At 50.8% G+C, this 23,024-nt stretch overlaps 1 protein-coding gene across 4 annotated transcripts in view; it reads left to right on the top strand.

Annotated features, from left to right (window-relative positions):
- Positions 1-13,728: 13,728 nt before the first annotated feature.
- Positions 13,729-23,024, top strand: part of MEIS1 (Meis homeobox 1) — a 137,506-nt gene continuing 128,210 nt past the window's right edge. The window contains exons 1-6 of one of the 4 annotated variants that reach the window (XM_072741271.1): positions 16,116-16,413; positions 18,314-18,540; positions 20,426-20,506; positions 20,666-20,807; positions 21,458-21,508; positions 22,390-22,440. In XM_072741271.1, coding sequence (XP_072597372.1) covers positions 16,402-16,413; positions 18,314-18,540; positions 20,426-20,506; positions 20,666-20,807; positions 21,458-21,508; positions 22,390-22,440 — 564 coding nt within the window. In that variant the 5' untranslated portion in view covers positions 16,116-16,401. Of the gene's footprint in view, positions 13,957-15,470; positions 16,414-18,313; positions 18,541-20,425; positions 20,507-20,665; positions 20,808-21,457; positions 21,509-22,389; positions 22,441-23,024 lie in introns of those variants that run through there. The other 3 variants (XM_072741273.1, XM_072741272.1, XM_072741270.1) reach the window with 3 other exon arrangements.

Below are 23,024 nucleotides of genomic sequence, written 5' to 3' on the forward strand. Positions count from 1 at the left end.
AGGCAAAAAGGACATGCCAACTATAAAAACAAAACAAACGTATTTGTGGAATGAACTAATTATAATAAATCTGTTTAATAGCGTGTGTTCTATGTGTAGTTTTGAGTGCGACTTTTCAAAAATAGATATTGGTACAACAGAAATAACTCTGAAATGTAGACAGCAAACACTTCATACTGAACATGGTTAATCAGTTCAGAATGTCCGGACGCTGGAAGTAGTGAAACTTTCTGGGGATGTATTCCGGGAGTTTAAATATTTTTAATCTTACAGCAGATGATAGGAAAGAAAGAGAAGTAAAAAATTCAGGCAAAAAAAAAAAAAAAAAACCCAAAACAAACAAACAAACAAAAAATCCTCCTCACTCACTTTTCCTCATGCCCTCCTACTAATGTTTAATAATTATAAAATGATGCAGTTACAAAGATACTTTTCTAGATTGATACCATAACTCAGTAGGTAGCCTTTGGTCCCAAAGAGCTGTGTGACTTTAACCTTCTTCTGTGAAATGGAGATGGTAAAACAATGCCATGAGGTTTGGGGGAACAACACCATAAGATGTTAGGCTGCAGCGAGGGGTAGGGCATGCTTTGCAAACTATGAAATATTTTCTGAAGTCAAGAACAAAAATTAAACTCTCCGTTTTATCCCTGAATATCAACGACTTGTATAGGGCACACTAATTAGCTTTCCCTGAATAAAACTGTTCTAAGCGGAGCAGTATCACACTGAAAAGTTGGCCCCGTCTTCCCAGTTACAGGCGACGGGACCCAAAACTTAGTCAAACACTTTCAATCAACCTGGGATTGGCTGGGACAAGCAGTGACATATGGTGACATTAGTGAGAAGGGCAACCTGACAGCCGAACAGAGAGAAAGGACTGATTTATGAAATTTGCAACAGACTTTGCCTTTTTTTTTTTTTTTATCACTATCCAAAAAAATGTCAGTGACAATGAGAAAAGCAGACAATGAGCAAAGCAAGCCTGAAACTGTTTGGACCTCAGGTCTTCTTCAAAGTTTCCAAGAGAACAGGGTAGGACAGTGGGGCTGGCCTCGATGTCTGGGTTGTTAACTGGGGAGGGTGAAGGGGGTCCGTGACCCTGGGCAGCTTCCGTCAGCATTATCTGTGACAACTTCTCAGATTTTTTTTCAAGAAAGTATCCCCCAAGAGGGGAATCTGTCGTACAACTGAACGGTCCCCCGAGACAGGGATGGGAGCAAAACTGATGATTGCTCGCCTTTGTGGTGGCACATGCATAGTTTGCTAGAATTTCTAAGAGCACCTACTGTCCTCCGGAATCATTTAGATGTAGCAGGTACAGTAGAGACAGTGCAGGGAGGATTTTCTAAGATGAGAAAGCTTTTTAACTCTGCCCTTTTAGAATCCTTGGGGTGGAGAGACGTCGGCAAACAAGTCCAAAGAAAGCGATAGTCAAAAAAATGCTGATTAATACCGGCAATAGGAACAGACATTTTTAGAAAGTGTTTTTAATCAGCTCCCCAGTATGGGGTTAACCAACTGTGTCAGCAGAACTAAATTACAGACTCATAGGAAAGGAAAAAGCAAATAAAAGAAGAGAATTTTGAAACAAATTCAAACTCTTCCCTCCTGGGGTAAAAAAGCTAAATGCACCGAGGAAGGCTCATGGGTTGAGTGTCTCAAACAAAAAGCCCTAAGCAAGTAATGGGTAAGAGTATCCGAAAATAAATACCACTCTTTGGTCTACGCTAGCCTCGGATACAAAAGGGTGCTGGCCAACTCTCCTAGAGATGCAGAAGGACGAAAGTAAAGAGTTAAATGCTCAAAGAAAAAAAAAAATTTTTAAAAAAAGAAAAAAACAAACAAAAAACCCCTTAACTGCCAGGGACAGAATCACAAGTCGGGGAAGAATTGGCCTTGGCATTTGGTTCGTCTCAGGCCGGGGTGTGCTTGGGCCCATGGAGCCGAGGGCGCTGGCCGGGCGGTAGAGCCGGGCGCTTAAGCACAGTTGAGCGTGACCTTCGAGACGGCGGTTTCCAGACCACCTGAAGTCCATGCTCCTCGCGGTGCCTGGGTACTGACCTAGGACCCAGAACCCGGCAGAGTGACAGTCACTCCAGGAGCCACAGCTGTCCGATCTCCAGCTTTGTGGTTTCTGAGTTCTTCAGCGTTCTGGTCCTGCTAAGCGATAGATCTTTGGTTTTGATTTTTCTTGACTTTTTTTTTTTTTTTTTTTTTAAGATGGCTGGGTGTTTATGTCATTTCAATGAATTCTTATTTGAACTTAATTCCATGCTTAGGGGGGAAAAAAAAAACCAAAGTGGAACAAAAGCTTCTAATGAATGGCATTTGGTCTGCCGAGACAGGTAGCCACGGTTCGGCATCAAGAAATAAAAGCCACGTATAAATTATCTCCTGCCCTAAAAATTCAGTGCACAGGGTTACGAGGGAAAGACAAATGTGAAATCAGGAGACTAGAGAAAGGGCCTCCTAAAGGTGCCGGGCCGGGGACAGAAGGATGAAATGTTGTGACCTCTGAACCACGCTGAGGAACATCCACACAAAATCTTCTGGGAACAAACATAATCCTACGCTCTGACATCTTTCTGTCTAGTTCTCTCAGGTATATCTTTCAACAAAGACCTAAGATGTCATTTTTAAACTTCGAGAGTAGCTATCTGGAGGTTACAGTGCCTGGAGAGGGATTCTTCTGACGCTTGAGTTCCCTGCCGGGAGAATCTCGGCAGAGGGAAGAGTTGAGAGTGAAGACATTGAAAAAAACAAAAACAAAAACAAAAACAAAAAAACCCCCGACAAAAACAACAACAAGAAAAATCCGAAGCGGAAGCATTTATGTTTTCCTTCCCTGGAATAAAAAGCACTAGGGTTTCAGATTTCAGTGTTTTGAAGGTTTTTATGAGAAATTATTGTCATTTTTATAGAATCAAGTATATTTTTCAAAAATTGCTTATTATTATCGTAAATTTGGGCCTTCCAAATGTCTGAAATTATAGTGATTATATTGCAGAATAGTCTTATACAAGGGAGGCTCCTTATAATCCGTCAATATCAACAAATTCGCGGTGGCGGCGCGTTCACAAGATACATTTGTACTTTAAATACCAAAGCTGAATTGCAAGACATTTAGCGTTGATTTCTTCCTAAAATTAGTGTTCATTTTCCCTAATCATTAGTGTTCCCTCCTTTCTCAACTGAATGCCTCTTCTTTCCGTATTCATCGTGTGATATTTCTTGAACAGTACTTGATCATGCTGACATATGAAGTGGGATCTGTTTAGAACTTGGCACGTTGAACAGATTTAGGACGTCCTTAGGTCATTACTTCCTGAAGAGGGGTAAAGATGATTCAGGAGTGTATATCATGACAAATGGCTTTAAATATATTATTGTATTTATTGTACTCTGCATTTGGGAGAAATATAAAAGAAATCCAGAATATAAAGTTTCATCCTAAAATACATTTGAGTGTCCTAGTGTAGGTGAGACTATTTTTTTGTTGTTGTTAAGAACAAATAAACCGTAATTCAGGGGGCACTAAAACCGGGCAAAAAAACCCAAACCCAAACAACAACCCTATGATTGTATGTAAATGGCTGAAGCCAAGGCAGGGAAGCATTGCTCTATGATAATCTCCTCCAATCCAACTCCACAATGTCAACCTCTTTTTTTTAAAAAAAATTTTTTAATGTCAACCTCTTTAAAATTTATTGTGAAATAGGCATTATTGCAATGTCTTAACACTAAACTTTTTCCTTTATCTTGAAGCTACACATTTTCTGTGTATCTAATTTTATAATACAGAATCACTAAAGGCAAGAATCCAAAGTACAGTGGGAGAACAAAAAAATATCAACCAATTCATTTTGCAGGAGATTAACTTCTTCAAATACCGGTCAGCCTATTAATGACTGAGATTAAATTTGAGTCTGAGGATCCTAACTCTCAGCTCTGCCTCCGTCACGGCCACCACGCAGAATCTTGACTGGGATCTTTGTATGTGTCTCTACTTTCTGTGATAGAACCAATTTCCTAAATCATTCTTCGCTTTCAGGCTTGCAAGCACTAAATATTTGCGAATAAAATAGCTCACAGTCCAGTAAATCATAAAGTTCTGGGTTGCTCCAAAGATTTTTAACCATGGAGTGCCTGGCCGGCTCAGTCAGTAGAGCAGGGGACTCTTGATCTCAGGGCTTTAAGTTCGAGCCCCATGTTGGGTATAGAGATTACTTAAAAAATAAAGTCTTTTAAAAAGAAAGATTTTTTAACGAAAAGAAATGTGACTCAACAAGTATGGAAGAAAAGGCAATAGGCTTATCACAAAAGCTAGGCTGGGATGTGACATACTGCTAAGGTTTAAACCTCAAAGAACACGGGGCTATTTTTTGTGAATATTCAATAAGTCTTAAAAAAAACACAGTAAACCTCAGAGTTTTAATAAAATAAAATAAATGTGGAAGACTCGAGGTAACAGGCCTACAAGCAAATTTTCTGTACCAAGCACCTAAATTAATACAAAATTCAAAGTAACAAAAATTTAGAGTGAAAGGAAATCAGGGGATGGGGAGAAGAAGGCATTAAATAACTGGTTTCTTTTAGCAAAATTTGGAGCTAAAAATCAAAATATTTCAGAATTGGGAGTGTCTACTCAAAAGTTTGTTTCGCCCATAAATGATAGAGGATGTCTTCATAAAGGGTTTGATAGCCTGGGTCTAGGTTGTAGTGGGGTTCAGGCAAGTAGGGATAAGATGCTTTTTTGTAAACTTGAAACCTAAACATCTCAATGGGTTATTATGTCAGTTTAGACACTAAGAAGCTCCTTCTCACATCCTTAAAAGGCAAGCGGCTGAGGAGGGACAGTTTTGGGGGGCAGGAATGTTGTTTTTAATCCTGGGGTAAATAAGGCCTTGAACCTCCCCCCTCCTCCCCTGGGTGACCTGGGCCAGGTTCCTGCTCAGGGGTCACTCAGTCACAGGAAGTTGATGCCAAAGGCAGGACTTGTTTATTTGTTTGGGGGCGGGTTGCAGAAAAGCACAGCCCAGGAGGGACCTCAGCACCATCACCACCAAACACCAGCTCTCCTGCTCCTTCCCTCCTGCTGTGTGGACGGGTCTTCCACAGGTCATCAGGCTCCCCGCCGGCTCAGGGCCTCCGGGGGGCTCAGGGAGGGAGAAGTGTGGGAGGCAGGAGCGCGCACCCGGCCCCATAGACTCCCCCACCACCCTCCCCTGCACACACCACTGCCTCTCAGCCGAGGCGGGGAAGCCCTGACCTCGGGTGATCTTAGGAAGGAAGAGTGAGACGCTGCTCTCCAGGGTGGGGAGACACACAGGGCAAGGGAGCGTTAGGGCCGCAGACCAAGGAGGAGGGTTGCGGGGGGCTCTCAGGCTGCGCTGCTCACCTGGGAAACGGGCAAATGCAGCTAAAGGCTTGGACTGGGCCCCAAGATGCTCCAGTTCTCTCTGGTGGAAAAGGGGCTGCAGAAAGCGGGCCGTCCCCCGCCAGTGAGGGTGACTCGCTCTGTGCAGGGCAGGACGGTCATATCTGGGGTGGCCGCAGGGACCCCCCAGAGAGCAGGGCAGCGCCCCTCTGTGACCTCCATTCCCACCCCAAGGCGCACACACCCCCTGAGCTCTCTCTCTCTTTCTCTCTCTTTTTCTTTTTCCTTTGCCCCAAGGGAATTGTTTGCGCTTGCACAGGGAGAGCAGCAAACAGGTCTGGGGACTACTTCGGAGCGTCCAGCCACATGCAATCCTGCAAACGCGTCCGCCCCAGGCGCTCGCTGGTTCGCGTCCCATCCCCGGGCGCCCCTCTCCTGCCCCCCCCAGCTGCGAGCGCCCCCGCGGAGGGAGGCGGGGAGGGGGGGCCGCTGCCCCCGCCCCCCCCCCCCCCCGCGCACCTGGAACAGTCACGGCGGCCGCGGGGACCCGCCCGGCTCCCCAAAGCCTCCCGCGTCCCTAACCGACTCGCGGCGCACCCTGGGCCTCGGAGGAGCGAGCGGGGGTGGGGGGCACCCGGGGAGGAGGCGTCCGCGGTCCCAGGCGGGAAGCTCCCGAATCCGGCCCACGGCGCGCGGGTGGGATGGCGGGAGCCCTGGAGCCCCGGTGGGGAGGGCGCCGTCGGGGGGGGGGGGGCTCCCGCTCCCACTGCGCCCCCCAAGCCCCCGAGGCGAACCCCGCAGAGAGGGCGGGACCGCGGCCCAGAGAGGCGGCGGAGGCCCCGCGGGAGGGGCACTGGCCAGCCCTGGCTCTTCCAGGCGGCGCCCGGGACCGCGCGCCCAACCCTCCCCTCCCCGCCCCTGCGCGCGCCAGGTGCCAGCCCAGGCTGTGGCCCCACCTGCGGGCAGCGCAGCCCCAGGACCCCCCCAGCCCGGGGGTCCACGCGGGTCCTGCAGCTCAGGTCCCCACCAGCCCGGGGGTCCACGCGGGTCCTGCAGCTCAGGTCCCCCCCAGCCCCGGGGGTCCACGCGGGTCCTGCAGCTCAGGTCCCCCCCAGCCCCGGGGGTCCACGCGGGTCCTGCACCTCAGGTCCCCCCCAGCCCCGGGAGTCCACGCGGGTCCTGCACCCCAGGTCCCCCCCCAGCCCGGGGGCCCACGTGGGTCCTGCAGCTCAGGTCCTCCCCCAGCCCGGGGGCTCACGCGGGTCCTGCAGCTCAGGTCCCCCCCAGCCCGGGGGTCCACGCGGGTCCTGCACCCCAGGTCCCCCCCAGCCCAGGGGTCCGTGGGGGTCCTGCAGCCCCAGGACCCCCCCAGCCCGGGGGTCCACGCGGGTCCTGCACCCCAGGTCCCCCCCTTAGCCCGGGGGTCCATGCGGGTCCTGCAGCTCAGGTCCCCCCCAGCCCGGGGATCCGCGGGGCACCGTAGTCCCAGGTCCCCCCCAGCCCGGGAATCCACGTGGGTCCTGCACCCCCCCCCAGGTCCACGCGGGTCCTGCAGCCCAGGTCCCCCCCCCAGCCCGGGGTCCACGTGGGTCCTGCAGCCCCAGGACTCCCTCCAGCCCGGGGTCCACGCAGGTCCTGCAGCTCAGGTCCCCCCCCAGCCCGGGGGGTCCGCGGGGGCACCGCAGCCCCAGGTCCCCCCCCCAACCCCAGGGTCCACGCAGGTATTGCAGCCCCAGGTCCGCCCCCCGGGGGTGCGGGCGGGCCGGGGCTCTGGGTGGCCGTGCGCGGGGACCGTCCCGTCCAGGTGACCCCCCAGGTGACAGGCCGCCCGCTGCGGGCTCTGCGGGAGAGCACCGGGCTCCGGCGGGAAGCGGCGCTGATCCGAAGGGCGAAGGGCGGGTAAGTGAAGTCGTCCCGGTCGGGCTCGCAGGAAGGGCCCGGCTGCGAGCCGCTGTGGCTGCTTGTACGTCCACTGCTCCCATCACTTACAAGTTTTCAAACTGGCCCTTTCTTGCATAAATCGCCTGGAAAGAATTACGCGTTTTGAACCAAGTTTAGCCATAATCTGATGTTAATTTAAAAAAAAAAAAAGACAAGGAAGGATGATATTTATTTTTCATTTTTAAATAAGGGGACGGAAAAGTATGTTTTCAGATATTCACAAGTGAATCACTACTCAGCAGGCGTCCTTCAGCTTCTCGTTCTTTCCTTCTGTGTTTTCCGAGCTACTAGAATTCTTTCTGAACTGCAGGAAGCCTTCCATGTTTTTCTTATTCATTAGATAACTCAATGAAATGTTAAAATATTTATTTTTGAATAATCAGTACATTTTTGCCTGAAGGATTTTTACAAAATAGGCCCCTTTATCTAGCCGAACGTGGATGCTAGTCATGACCACTCTGGCTCACCCTGTTGTTTCAAAGGTAAATGTTTGCATTTGGTGACTAGAGCACTCTGGCCAGACCTCTTACAGCACTCAGTACTTGCATTATTCCTTTAGAATATTTCAAATCTGCGAGAGATTGGATCTTGTAAGAATTTCCTTTCTCAAACTCTATTGTCAGTGGGGTCGTGGTCGTCCTTATTTTAATCTGGACCAATGCATCCCAATTACATCTTATAAAATAATAGTCTGTCACACAAATTCAGTTGATTATGCTAAAGCTTAAAAGACACCTACCACCACCACCACCACCACCACCACCACCACCACCACCACCACCACACCACCCCACTTCCAGCTCTTTAGTACAAATGAAACCATCCCGTTCTTTCCCACGGCAGTGCAAGCAATCTCGCTGCTTTAAGTAGTCAATGTCAGTTCAGGTTCTCTGATATATCTATATTTAATACAATATTTTAAAGTCATTCTGACTTGGTGCCACATCAAAATGTATATTTGAAGTAGCTCATTGAAATATATTTATGCATCAATAAAATGCCCTAAAGCTGTCTCCTTTTCACTCTTAAACTTTTATTAAAAGGCACCCTAATAACTAGTCGTGTGGTACTAGGTTTTATGAAAATGCGCTAAGGAATTTTAACTCCAGAAAAGCAGATGAACAGTTTTAAGAGTCCTGTACCCAAGTTTACGTCTCTTCCACCAAAATCGGCTTGACTTTTCTGTATTTTATTAGAGTTGGATTTTGTTTATTTCTTAAGTCACAAAATTACCTCTCTATAGTAATTTTGATTATTCAGAAGCTACATCAATATCAAACAGAGGCCAGTGACCTTCATGAATTTTTTTTGTACGGAGCTTCCATAATGCCAGGACTCCATAAATATTTCTAAAAATCAACCAAACTATATACTATATTTTAAAATGTTTAACAGATCATCAAACAGCCTCTGCTACATAAAGGCATCTGACCATGAATGTCATCCACACTTTCTCCCACATGTGATCTCCATGGGGGGGGGGGGGGGAGAGTGAAGTTTCACATTTTCATCCAAGATTGCCAAAAAGAACTTCACCCAAAGTTTTCTAATCACCAGTTTCATTTCCCTTCCTCCTAAAAGTACTTTTCTTGATTATTGAACAATGTCAGGTTCCAAATTCCGAGAATTATTTTGTGCATCTTAGATTATCTAGGCAGTAGATAGATTTACCTTGACTATCAAGCAAATGCACACTCAGAGCCAAGCAAACCACCCATACTTTTTTTTTTTCTGAGATGCTGAGCTTGTGCCATCATCATTTCTTTCTGTCTTTTCCCAAGCCAAGTTTGTGCACTCACACACATACGCAGTTAAATTGCATACAGCCTTACGCCTTAGTCAAGTGGCTTAGGTGTGCCTGTACTTAATATGATGTCCTAAGCTTGGATATGAAGACATGATCACACCACAAGACCTGTCCAGTAAGTGGAGGTGGGGTCCTGTTGTCCTCTCCGACTACTTACCAGCACAAAATGACCCCTACTCCCACTACCTCCCCATCCCCCCACCTCACACTGGACAAGAGAAGTTTCTTAAGGCAATAGGAGCTGTAGTTTTTCCATTGTCCAGTAGACGGCACAAAAGATCAAGCCTTCAAAAGCTGAAAAATCCGCTCGGGCTGTTTTATTTGGTTGGAGTGTGTTTGAGATTGCTGTTCATTTTAAACAGCCAGCCAGCCAGTATTGTATCTGTGAGGCAGAGAAGTCTCTCAAAACTTAAGATAGCTCGCCGAGGTTTTAAAATGTAGTGATAGGAAAAAGTTTTGCGTATCTGCTCAACAAAATGCTGCCTCAGATAATACCAACTGTTATGAATGTGGAGTCTAAAGGTAAACATTTATTGAGAAATTTATTGTTTAAAAGTTACCTTTAAAGAAATTAAATTGAGAGAAATTATAAGACATTTCATTTTCAATATATCTTTGACTTGATAGAATATTTACAACTGGGGACTTCAAAAATCCTATATTGGGATTTTGCATAATGCATCTCTGCTTTTTATTAAACCTAACACACAACTCAGACCAGAAAATGGAGCATTGTATTTCACATGAGCTTACACATACACGCGTATATAATACGTTAGTAAAGAGGTGGAAGAAATTTTCTAAGGTTTGTGAGTAGCTTTTGGGGAATATTGGAGGGTGAAGCCATTAGACATAACTTAGTTGAAACTTCACCTCTTTTAAAGCAATGTGTGACTTTGGCTAATATTTATATTTTACTAAAAGGCTTCTATTTCCCCCTTCATTCTACAGACACTCCTTATGAAGAAGTGGGGGGGGGGGATGGTAAAGTGTGGGCTAATAACTCATTTCCCAGTTAATTTTATTAAGAATTTATAGCACTGTTTAGAAAGTTTTAAGACAACCATAAATTTTATTAGGAATATTTTATTAAGCCCTCCATTTAATTAATAAAAGACCTCTATAACTTCTGAAAATGTCAGAGCTAGTAATTATGTTAACCAGTGTAATCTTCCCCCTCTAGAGACCAAAGCATTTTAATGATTTGAAATGGAAAGGTAGTAAGGAAAACAACACCCCCCCCCCAGGTTTTTTTTTTTTCCCCCTTAACTTTTGTACTATCCAGTTAGAATATAGTGACTTAGGTATTTTCCCTGCAACGGTTAGACAGCCTACACTGACCTCTCACTGACTTCTGAACTGGACCCAGACATTGTTTTCTGAAGCAAAATGCAGTAAACAAATCTCCCAGTTCTTCTAGCCGGGATGGCTCTGGGGCACCTGATTAACGTCTTCCCTAATCCACTCAGTTAACCCCCTTTCACATCACCTAACCAGGTTTCCCCCTTTTATAGACCTCTAAATAGTTTATTTCACTTTTCTCACAGCTATTCATTAGCTTTGACTTCTTGGTACCTCTCTCCTATCACAGCCAGGCTCTTATCTCAAGCATTCCTCTATTATCTCTACCAGATTTTAAATCCATTTTCTTCAAACTGTCTTTCCCTCTTCTTATTTCTGTTTTTTGAAATGCAAATGCTAATGTTGGGGGGGGGGGGGCGAGATGCAGACGTTGACTGTTCTTGAAGTACAAATCCCAAGCCTCCACACCACAGGACAACCTAAAGCGCACTCATAACATTTTAACAGGCATCTTAGGGTTAGGTGGCAGATGATAAACCCTTATCATTCTGTGAACACAGCTGCCAAACTCGATTGATTAACAGGCTTTTGTTTATTCTGGGCTGGCAAATACACACACATTTTACCTTAAGAGGTGCCTCTTTAATTTCTGAGGGTTCGGGGGCTGACTCATCCGTGTGAACTTTGGGGACAAAAGCCTAATTCAGGATATACGTCTTTTCCAGAGACACAGTTCCTTACAGGAGAAAAGAAAATTAGAAGGGAGCACTCAGAAAGGACTGTACCAACAGCCTAAAGGGGCACCACTTGCTTTAAATGCCTTCTTGCAAGGGAAGTTCTAAACAATAGGGACCTTAGGCCTCAGCCTGCCCCTTTAAAGTCTTGGCTCTCTATCTTTGGGAAGATGCTCTGGGATGTTTAGAGTAAGCTGAGTATGGAAAAGGCGCGTGTTGCCAGAGCTAAGGGCAAGTGCCAGAACCCTTCACCAGGCCAAGTTTTTGCAAAACAAAAGTGCTGTTGCCTCAAAAAGCAAGTATCTGAACTAACTTAGGGATGTCACAGGGCAAGTATAAATATCAGTAGCAGTTCACTAAGATACCCACAACTATGCCTTTACCTTTTCCTATTAATAGATGATTAATTGTTGCTGTACCAAAGGAGGTTTTTTTTTTTTTTTTTATGGCTACTATATTACAACTCTAGACTTCCTCTGTGCAATTTCTCTCAGCAAGCCCCAACTGTAATAACTGTTTGCTAATTGTAAAATCCTTATCCAGAATGAGGTTTGGGCAAACAATTTGTACTACTGTAATTACATTGTAAAAGTGTTTTAGTCCCTTGATCGTTCAGAATTAATCTTATAAAGACCTCGAAGTAGCATTAGGTTTGCAGTTATAAATGGTAAGGGAGGGGGGCCGTGGGGAGGGGGAAAAAAGAAGACCCTTTTCAAAACTCCCAAGAGTTTGTGTAAGCTCACAAACTCCAAACTATCCCTTTCTTTAAGGAAAACCTATGTGTAGGTCATTTAAAGTACTTGCAAGGTAACCTGACACATCATGGTTGGAGCACACAATAGTTTTCCTACCGCCTTGAAGTTTTTGGCTATGTTTAAAAAGGAGTGACTTACCTGAACCTGCTTTTTCCCTCTCTGCTAGAACACAAACTTACCCGAAAGCAACAATACAGAATAAATTCTGTTGTCAACAAAACCTTCCTCGAAACTGGCCTTTTCCAGGTTTGAAAACATAGCCGCAGACTTGAGGTACCTCCAAGCCAAGCCGGTTACCCTAAGCCTTTGCTGGAGAACCCCCCAGGACTCCTAAAAGACCATGATCACCGAAATGTATTTCGCAGTAAATTTCTCTCGGTTAAATGATACTTACACAATTTCCCTCGCAGTTCATTTAAGGATCATACACGTAGATGTGCCCCAGTCAAGTCGATGTTTGGCTCAACACCCCCCTCCTCGCGCTCCCCCCCCACCACCCCTGCAGCCAGCCGCGCTGGAGCCTGGCGGGCCTGTGGACCTGCGGTGCCCACACCCCCGCGCAGCCGAGGGAAGGCGCCCAGGTGAGGGGCTCGGGGGAGCTGCGGGCTCGGGCCCAGCGTGGTCCTCCCGGTAGCCGGGGAAAGCCCTGCGGTGCTCGGCCCAGCCAGCGCAGCTTCCCGGAGAAGGAGACAAATACCCTTCCGGAGACCGAGAAGGTTCCATCTTGGCCTGAAGTTGGGTTTCCAAGTTCACGTTGGGGAGGGTGGGGAGGGGGTGCCAGGCAGTGGGGCGTGAGGAATCCGGCAATTCACCTGGATTCGCCCTCGGCTTTGACGTGCGGGCCTGCCTCAACCTCCCGCGCGATGCACCGGGGCGCGCGCACCCCAAAACTGCGCATGTTTGCGATGGATAAAAGTTAAAGATCCTAAAAATGTGTGTGTGTGTGTGTGGGGGGAGACAGAGAGAGAGAGAGAAAGAGAAATGCAAATGATGAGGATCCCGGCATATTTTTTTAAGCAGTCGGAGCTGTCTCAAGCAAGGCAAAGCGCATCGGAAGGCTTTGGGTGAAGGTGTCATCCCTTAGGCACCCCGGGGCAGGACAGGGTCTGCACGGGGGTGGGGTGGGGGCGTGGGGGGGCTGGTGGCGAAGGCTCGGCTGCAGCTCGGCTTCTGAGCCCTCCACTTTTGGGGGGAACTGGGCGTGGACTCGTGCCGAGCGCTGGAGGCCGTGCGCGCCGGAGGGAGCCTGGCTCCGGATGCAGGTCCTGAGGGTCGCCCTGCACGGTGGCCCTCGCTCCTCGGAAGCCCACTTAGCAGAAACTTGAGCCCTCCCTCTCGGACGGATGCGATCTGCCCTTTAGTTTGCACGTTAAGGGGTTCGCCCCCGCACCTTTGGGAGCTCCTGACCTTTTCCAAACAACCCCTGCGGAGGACAGGCGCGCCCCTCATCCTTCTCAAAACTCTTCCTCCCAGCTACCCGCCCCCCTCCTTTTAGGATGAGGGTTCTGGGTGCGCGGCCGGGCGGAGTGGGATGGGGGTGGGGCGAGGGGGGCTGCTTTGGGGTGGGGTGGGGTGGGGTGGGGTGGTGGGGTGTAGGGGGGGGGGGGAGTCAGCCTTTTGGCCACCGCCAGGGCGGGAATCGGGACCGGCAGTTTTGCATTCCCGGCAGATCGAAGCTCCCTGCTGATCGATTATTTGATAATTGATTTTCCCCGCAGCCAATGCGCGGCCGCCCTGGCGGGGGCGCCTGCTGATTGGCCGGGCCCTCCTCCGCCGCTGCCTACCGAGATTTGGGTGAGCTCATTTTCCAGTCGACCGCAGGGGGAGTTTTCTGCGAGGCTTCAGCTGGAGGCAGGGAAAAGAAAAAAAAAAAAAAAAAAAGAAAAAAAAAAAAAAAATCCTGCTGGGAGCCGAGCGAGCTGCGAGCCTGGCTGGAGGATGTGAGGTTTCCAGCCCCGCGGGTCGGGCCGCTGCGGCCGAGCCCTCGCGGCGTCTCGGAGCCCGGCGGGCAGACGAGCAAAAACGAAAATAACACCAGTAAATGTGATGATAAAGGGCCAGCCGAGGGGGGGTCGTCGGGGGGCCAGAGGACAGGCGTTGAAGGGGAGAAAGTTGAAAAATCAGGGGGCCGGTCGGAGCCTCCGGGCGTGGGGAGGGACAGGTTTTTGTCTGCAATCTCAGCTCCCGAAGTGAATTTCTCTCTCTCGGTCCTTTTTTTTTTCTTTTTTTTTTTTTTGGTCGTTGGCACCGAGAGTTTTCCCGGAGCCGGGACGGTGCAGGGAGGCGGAGGGGTGTAGGGTGTAGGGGTGCGGGGAGGGGAGCGCAGGGCGTCGCGGCGCACAGGGCCCGGGGCGCGGGGTCCCTCCAGGCCCGAGAAGACAAAGGCGACGCGGCCGAAGCCCGACCCCGCCGCGCCCCGGGCGCACGGCGGCCTCGCCCGCAGCGGGTCGGGGAGCCCGCGTCCCGGGGTGGGGGTGCGGGCGGGGGGGGGTCCCCGGCCCGGGGCCGCACCCGCGAGGTCGGGGGGCTGCCCCGAGCCCCGCGGCGGGCTGCGCTCCCCGGCGAGACGCCCAGTAGCTCGGTGTTTGTAAACAGGCGCTGGGGGCACCGTCCCCGCGCTCGGCTCATTGTTCCCTCCCTTCCTCTCCCACTTCGCGCAGGACGCGGGGGCCCGGGGGCCGGAGGCCGGGGAGCGGGAGGAGGAGGAGGAGGAGGAGGAGGAGCAGGTCCAGACCCCAAAGTGAGAAAACGCAAGCATTTCCTTTCCCGGGGGCCTGGGGTGGGGTGAGGGGGGTGCACCCCTGACAGCGGCAGCTCCAGGCTGGGATCCGCAGGAAGCCCCAGCCTCCCCCCTCCGCCCCGCGATCCCGGGACTCCTGCTCTCATCCTTCCCTCCCTCCCTCTCTGTTTCCCCGTTTGCCTCCTTCTACGTGGGGTGGTCAGTTCCGAGAACGCACCCTTGCGTTGAGCTCACACATTCCCCCCCACCACCCCACCACCACCACCACCACCACCACCACCTCCAAAAACAAAAACAACAACAAACAAAAACAAAAAACAAAAAGCAACACCCCGGCAGCAGCGGACCCCCAGTAATTTGCAGGAAAGTCCTGAAGTCCGCGCGCCGAGAGCTCTGTGCAAAAGAACTCCCGCGGCTGCCCACCCCCGCCCTGCGCGCGCGCCCCTCCTCCCCTCCTCCACCCCCCCCCCCTCCAGCGCGGATCCCCAATTTATTTCGAGAGAGTGGGGTGGGGGGTAGTGGAGGAGAGTCCCGAGTAGGGGTGGGGGGGAGGGGGGATTGCAAGGAACGCGGGGAATAAAGCCCGCGCCCCGGGGGCGGGGGGGGCGGCCCTGCCCGCGCGTGTGCGCGTGTGCGCGTGTGCGCGTGTGCCCGGGGCGCGTGGGGGTTCGCGCCCGGGGCGCGCGGCTGCAGGGAGCGCCCGTGCGCCTGGGCGGCGCGGCCGGAGCCCGCCCGGCGCTCCCACCCCTGCCGAGCCGCCGACTTGCTGCAGCCCAATGCATTGTGTAAGACGCGACCTGTTATGGCCACCACTACTTCCGGGTTCTAGCATTCGGGTCGGAATCCACCTCTCCGCCTGTGCAACACACACTTTACACACGCACGGGGACTGCAAGCGGGCAGCATCGATCGTGGCTCCTTTAAGACAAACTCAGACAGACATTTTTTTTTTTTTTTTTTAACCCTCCTCCTCTAATCTCCCTCCAGTGCAGCAGTTGCAAAGAGGGAGAGAGAGAGAGGGGAAAGAGAAAGAGCGAGCGAGAGAAGAGAGAAACTGATTAGGAATTAGGACCGATCCGGGGGAAGCGAGCGCTAGGGCTTTGTGCATTTGAATATTCACATTTGAGGTGTTCCGACCCGAAGAAGACAGAGCGGATGATCATTCATTCACCACGTTGACAACCTCGCCTGTGATTGACAGCCGGAGTGGCAGAAAGCCATGAGATTTGGTAGTTGGGTCTAAGGGGCGCTCTCTCTCTTTTTTTTTTTTTTTTTTAAACTGATTTTTTTGGGGGGGGGGGTGGAAGAGAAGATCTGCCTTTTTTTTTTTTTTTTTTTTTTTTTTTTTTTTTTTTTTTTTTGCCCCCGCTGCTGCTGCTGCTGCTGCTGCTGCTGCTGCTGCTGCTGTCTTGGAAACGGAGCGCTTTTATGCACAGTGACTCGGGCGCTTTGCTTCAGGTCCCGTAGACCGAAGATCGGGGACCAAGTAGCTCTCACGTTGCTGGAGACGTGAAGGGATTTATTTTTTTTTTTTCCGTCGTGCTTTTTAAAAAAAAAAAAAAAAGATTTTTTTTTTTTTTGTCCTCTCTCTCTCGCTCTTTTTGTTTTTTGTTTTTTTGTTTTTTGTTTTTTGTTGTTTTTTTTTTTTTTTTTCCGGGGGAGTTTGCTTATTTGTTTCTTTTCACACTGGCCTTAAAGAGGATATATTAGAAGTTGAAGTAGGAAGGGAGCCAGGGAGGCCGATGGCGCAAAGGGTACGTATTAAACAACAATTGTGGAACTCAAATGTGAGATTAAATTGAAACGTGGCTGAAAGACACTGCTAAAAAGTTTCTTTTTATTCTCTCCTCTCTGTCTCTCTCTCTCTCTCTGTCTTTTTGAATGAGGCTCCTAAAGCCGTGGCCTAAAGCGAGAGAATTTATTCAGTGCGTTTGTAGACTTATGTATGTTACATGTAATTAATTCAAGTAATCAAGTTTTCTATAGATTCCTAACCAGCAGCTATATAAATAGAAATGCAAGCTCGGGCAGTCATTCTGTTTAAAAAACAAAAACAAAACGCGCTAGATACCTACTGCTGTAATGTGAATGTTCAGGGAGCAGAAGTTTAAGGCTATTTTTAAAGTAAATTAAGCAGCTAGAAACTTCTGATTTGTTATTGATTGTGCTCATCTCTTAATATCACTAGAAGCATTTAGCTTTTTTAAGCAAATGACTTTGTCATAGTACGATGGCTTTTGGGGTCGGAAAACATTCATCTCTGAAAAATGATTTTAACGTGCATGGATTTTTATAGAAGGTAATACTTTGAAAGTTTTTGTTACAAAAGCCCTGCACTAATTGGATACTAAGCACAGAGCTACTCACTTTAAAAATGCAATACTAATTTCCCCAATATTCCTATTTGAATGGAAATGTAGTGAGAGTAAAGTGAGACAATGACAACCCAACCGAGGTAGTCTCTTAAAAGAAAGGGGGGTCTACAAAAAGCCTTCCCTGCATAATTTGTGTCCTGGCCCTCAAAGCCCTGTTTGCAAAAGAAAGTTACTAGGCTGACACATTTTTCTTTACTGCTTTGGTTCAGGCAAATGTCAGCGTTCTTCCAAACTATTTTCACACCTCTGGCTTTAAGGAGATGAAAGTGGCAAGTCCTCTTTTCTTTGAAAATCATTTCACTCTCGGCGCCTCCAAATCTTGGGAAAAGAACTTGCCCGGAATTGGAGCAATGAGAGGATTCTAAGTAGCTGAATTTTGCACGCAAAAATAATGACAGTCAATATGAAAGTAGTTTTTTCCGGGGGGGGGAAAGAAGATGGGGGTTGTGTGTGCGTTTGCTTTTGAATTTACTTTACACCTGATGAGTTACATTTGCCTCATTGACTTCTAGTCTGGGGGAAAAGTTCATAGGAGTAGAGAAAAATAGGACAACTAACTGTTCCAGCTATATAGGTTTTCTTTCACGTTGAGGGGGAATTGCCCAATTCTAAAATCAGCTCTAATGAACGTGAAAGAGCTACCTTTCTCTGAGTTTCACTTATAAAGGGGGCCAGTTAGTTTTGTATAATTTAGCAGAGTTTGTCTTGGAAAGCAAAGGAAATGCAGTGTCTTGCAGGACTGCCTAACCCCACGCTGGCAGAGAAATAAAATGAGAAGCCTGTCTGAATTCATGTGCTTAGCTTAGCTGTTCCCATCGTAACTTTTTTTTTTTTTTTTTTAATTCCCCCTGATGGGAAGGGGCTGTGAAACTAGGCGGGTTTGCTGCACTGTCCTGGCACGTTTTATTATTGTGATTTTGAATTTCCTCCTCTAGAGACATGCACGTTTTACCTTCCGCCCTCCGGGAGAATGCCTCCCTTTCTTTCCTTCTTTCTTCCTTCCTTCCTTGCCAGAGGATCCTGAATTTCTGAACTGGTTGATAGGGACACAAGTTAGGGCAAGACCGTTCATCCCGGCCGAGTCTCAGAGAGAATCCTAGAATTTTTACTTTAGAAATCATTTTTCCAGACAAGAAATCTCAACTTTAGAGATGCAAGGCCACTGAATTCCGGGTTGAAGGATCCAGCTGGACTGACATTATATAAGCTCGGTGCCCTGCCGTCTCCCCAGTTGCCCGCCTGGCCTTCTGAACCTTGTTTTCTCCTGTTTGTCATGCAGTACGACGATCTGCCCCATTACGGGGGCATGGATGGAGTGGGCATCCCCTCCACGATGTATGGGGACCCGCATGCGGCCAGGTCCATGCAGCCGGTCCACCACCTGAACCACGGGCCTCCTCTGCACTCGCATCAGTACCCGCACACAGCTCACACCAACGCCATGGCCCCCAGCATGGGTTCCTCCGTCAATGACGCTTTAAAGAGAGATAAAGATGCCATTTATGGGTAGGTACACCGGGCATCAGGTTAAGTAGTAGAGACGCGATGTTTCCTCTCTCTCTCTCTCTCTCTCTCTCTCTCTCTCTCTCTCCCCCTGTGCCTTTGGTAGGAGGGAAGCCAGGGCTCCGTGGGCTGGAGGCACACCATTTGGTAACTTTTCATTTGCATTGCATGGAGAATTTGGGGAGGCGGCCTGCCACCCCGGACGCCCCCCATCTCCACACGCGCTCCGCGCCCGCCCAGCCCCCGGCGGAGCCCAGGCCGGGCCGGCCGAGGGGTCGCCCCTGCAGGAGAAGTTGCCAGAGGTCCCTCGTCCCCTCTCAGACCCGGGCTCTGCAGCTCAGCGGGCTGGCGCCCTCGCTTGCTCGACTTCGCTGGGAGAGCGTTGGGGATTTCTAAATGTAGGCGCCTTTGTGTTGGAACGAAACTTTTAGTTTAAGGGAAAATCTTTTAAGCCACTGATTGTTCTGACTTGCTAAGTTTACTCAGCAACCGTATGCTGGCTCTGCCGCCGCACAATAAAATCAGGGGAGGACAGTTGCAGGTCAGGCAAGGGGGAACAGGCTTTGCATTTAGGGAGTTTGACCACCGCGGGCGAGGAGAGAGCTCGCTCTGAATCCTTTGAGACGTGAAGAAACTTCTGGCCGGGTTTTTAGCACTTTGCGTTCAAAGGCGAGACCTGCAGGATTTGGGAGTAGGTGCGGGGCTGCTCTGGGGCCAGCGTTGTTTTCAGACTGTGCTTCCCCCGTGCTCTCCCAGGCCAGTCGGTTAGACCCAGGGCTGGTAAAATCCGCGGAAAGTCGCTTGTGCCTGCCGTGTGCTCGTGAATTTGGGGACCTCGTTTTACTTTGCAGCCACTTTTATTTCTATTTATTTCTTCTTCTGAAAAAAAAAAAAAAATCAGGCAACACTGACCCTCCCCGGCCGAAAAACCTTCCTGCTTTATCTCCCGGTCGGTCCCTTCCTCGTGCGATGGGCTTGTTTAAATCCCAGCGTTCTCTCCGCAGCAGCAGCAGCAGCAGCAGCGTTGACTGCAAATGGTTTAGGCTCCGGGACAGAACATTTGGGGACGCTTTGAAAAGGACCCCAAACCGTTAAATTCCCGGCTGGGCTGTGAGAGCTAATAAAAGACTTGAGACACCTCCTTGAGCATTAGAAGCAGCATTTTTTTTTCTTTTCTTTCTTTCTTTCTTTTTTTTTTTAATGGGTTGAGATAAGCGACATCTAGGCCCCTCGCAAGGCTAGCTGCTTTGCCATCCCGCAGACAGAAATGAAAGGCTTTACCGCGGGGACATTTGGAGGAACTTTGTTTGGGGCGGAGGGGGGTGGTCGTGGGGGCCCCTGGCCCAGGGAGGGGAGCGTGCAGGGAGCTGAGGAGGAGCCCTCCTGGCCTCCCAGGGCCCAGGGGTCTGATCGGTCAGTGTAGCCCCCTGCCAGTGGCTGCTGGCGCCCTAGAGGTCCTCTCCCCAAGTCAGCTGAGCGCCCGCCACCGAGCTGCCGGAGCCCCGGGCTGGGCCGGGCCCAGCGGAGCCAGGCGCCCTGCTGCCCCCCAGGACCCGGCCGGTCCGGGTGGGAAACTTCCCTCAAAATGGCTGCTGGGGCTGCTGGGGCTGCTGGAGCTGCTGGGGCTGCTGGAGCTGCTGGGGCTGCTGGAGCTGCTGGGGCTGCTGGGCTGCTGGGGCTGCTGGAGCTGCTGGGGCTGCTGGGCTGCTGGGGCTGCTGGAGCTGCTGGGGCTGCTGGGGCTGCTGGGCTGCTGGGCTGCTGGGGCTGCTGGGGCTCCTGGGGCTGCTGGGCTGCTGGGCTGCTGGGGCTGCTGGGCTGCTGGGGCTGCTGGGCTGCTGGGCTGCTGGGGTTTTATCCTCAGCAAATGTTACCAATTTCTCCGGCCAGAGCTGCTGCACCGCCCCTCGCCCCTCGGATAGTGTCCGTGGCTCAGGGCCTGCGACTGGGGCGCCCCAGGAGGAAGGGGAGGTGAGCAGTCACCTGCGGGCGCTGGGGCAGGCGGAGCGCAGGGGACAGGGTGGGGGGGTCCCCGGCCTCCTGCCCCTCCGGCCGCCGCCCTGGGGCGCCCCTCTCCCCCACCCGGGGACTAACCATTGTGTTGTTTGCGACTGTTGTCTTCTCTTGCAGACACCCCCTCTTCCCTCTCTTAGCACTGATTTTCGAGAAATGTGAATTAGCTACTTGTACCCCCCGCGAGCCGGGGGTGGCGGGCGGGGACGTCTGCTCGTCCGAGTCGTTCAATGAAGACATAGCCGTGTTCGCCAAACAGGTCAGCAAGACGCGCGCTCAAGAAGTAGGGAGCCAGGGGACCCGGGGAGCAACTCCCTCCCTCCCCCTCCCTCCCCTTCCCTCCACCCCCCAACCCCTGCTGCACCTTTTCCAAAGTGGCCAGCACGCAGGCCACCCCAAGCACCCCCCACCCCAAGCCCTGCCCTGGGGCATCCCCCCAGGTGGGAGCGCGCGGCCGGTCCAGGCCTCCCCCCCTTCACTAGCCTCCCCAGCTCGGCTGCCCACCCTCTTGCAGGAAGCTCGCCCCCCACCCCAAAAATTAAATCACTGACCCCGCGCCCCCAGGGTGGGGATTGCGGTGGAGGGCGCAGCCAGGGGCCTGGGCGAGCAGGGCAGCGGCCTCCCGGAGCCGAGCTGCTGGGAGAGGCTACCCGGGGCTCTGGGCTTGGTTTGGGCCTCTTTGATTCACGCTGGCTGCCTGTGGACTCGGTGTCACCCGGTCCCCCGTCCCCCCCGCCCCGGAGGTGACATCTTGCCCCCTCCACCCCCACCCCTGCGCCGCCCGACAGTGTAATGAGGCAAGAAACTAAGAAGGCGACCAGATTTCAAATGTTCTTTCTTTCCCCCCCCCACCCTGCCCTCCCCTCCCCTCCCCTCTCCTCTCCTCTACTCCTTCTCCCTTGCATTTAGATTCGCGCAGAAAAACCTCTATTTTCTTCTAATCCAGAACTGGATAACTTGGTAAGAGCGGACCCCCTCAGTCCCCAGCTCCCCCATCCCTGCTCCCCCTTCCCCCAAGCACCCCAGCTTTGCTGCAAGAGCCCCCCCCCCCCCACCCAGGTTTCTAGACGGGTCTTCCCGTAGCTGTGAGGTGGCTGCACACGTTTCGGGCCCGGACAAGTGGCCCCGGGACAGGATCCCCGGGAAATAAATAAATTCATCCCGAGAGGGGCCGGGCGAGCCGGCGCTGGGGGGAAACGCGAGCTTTTGTTTTTTATGACAGCCGGGCAGCGCGGCTCTAATCAGCCCGGGGATTTATCTCCGGGCCTGTCAGCGTGTGTGCTTAAACTTTGCGGACTTCCCAGCCCTCAGAGTCGCGCCCCGAGGGCGGCCACCGGCCAAGAGCTCCCCAAAACCACCCGTGCACCCTAAAGGTGTGCAGAACCGCAGCAGAAAGTTTGCAGCCGCGTGAAAAGCCACACTTAGGGGCGGGGAGGGCAGGGGGGCAGTATTTGGAATATTTTCCGTGCACTGCTTACCTGGAAACCCCCAGGCCAGGGATGTGGCCCTTCCAGGTGGGGTGGGGGGCAGTGGGGCTGAGAAGGGGGGAAGAGCCATGGGGGAGGAGAGTGTTTATGATCCCCACTTAGATGCTCTGTTGTTGTTTTAGCTATTTTTTTTTCTCCTTAAGAAATATAAACCTCTAGATGGTACCCAGTCGCTGCTATTAAGTTTTAGTGTTATTGCCATAAATCAAAATAACTCTATTTAACTGGTGTGTGTGTGTGTGTGTGTGTGTGTGTGTGTGTGCGCGCGCGGTGTAGGCTGGAGATGCTAGAGCTGTGACAGCCAATTTTCTGCAAACTAGGAATAGGGTGCTCATTCTTTTTGTATCTTTGCAGATGATTCAAGCCATACAAGTATTAAGGTTTCATCTGTTGGAATTAGAGAAGGTAATTCCTCTAGCCTCTTTTCCTATGGCTTTCTCCTCACCCCCCAAACTTGAGGGGGGTGGGGTAGGGTGGGGTGGGGGGGCAGGGTTCTGAATGGCTGAAGTTCAGGCTTCTGAGACATTTGCATAAATGTCTTTCTTTCTGGTAATTAGTGTCAAGGCCAATCTTAGCGTCCATTTCTCTTTGCAGTTTAATTACAATTTCAGCCACTAAAACCGGCATCTCAAATGCCCTAGCCTTGCATTCATTCTTAATACTTTGCTGGCTTTGTACAAATAGTTACAATTCTAGGCATCTCTCTTGATGTTTAGAATGCTGTTGTGAGTTTGCTTCACAGGTTATACCTTTGTGATCTCTTCTCTTCCTCTTCCCCCTTTTCTTTGCTACCTCTGGGTGGGTGGGTGGGTGGGTGGGGGAGTTTTGTTTAGTTTTAGTGAGTTTCTGGAAGACAGTCTGAGAGCAGCGGCAGGTCAGACACAGAGGAGAGGCGGAGGGAGGAGGAGTGGGCAGGGAGTCTGGAGGAGGTGGTGGGGGAGGCACATTAAACCTTTTGCAGAGACAAAGCAGAGTTGATAGTTGTGTCA

Source organism: Vulpes vulpes, chromosome 16 (genome assembly GCF_048418805.1).
Source record: "Vulpes vulpes isolate BD-2025 chromosome 16, VulVul3, whole genome shotgun sequence".
Taxonomy (NCBI): domain Eukaryota; kingdom Metazoa; phylum Chordata; class Mammalia; order Carnivora; family Canidae; genus Vulpes; species Vulpes vulpes.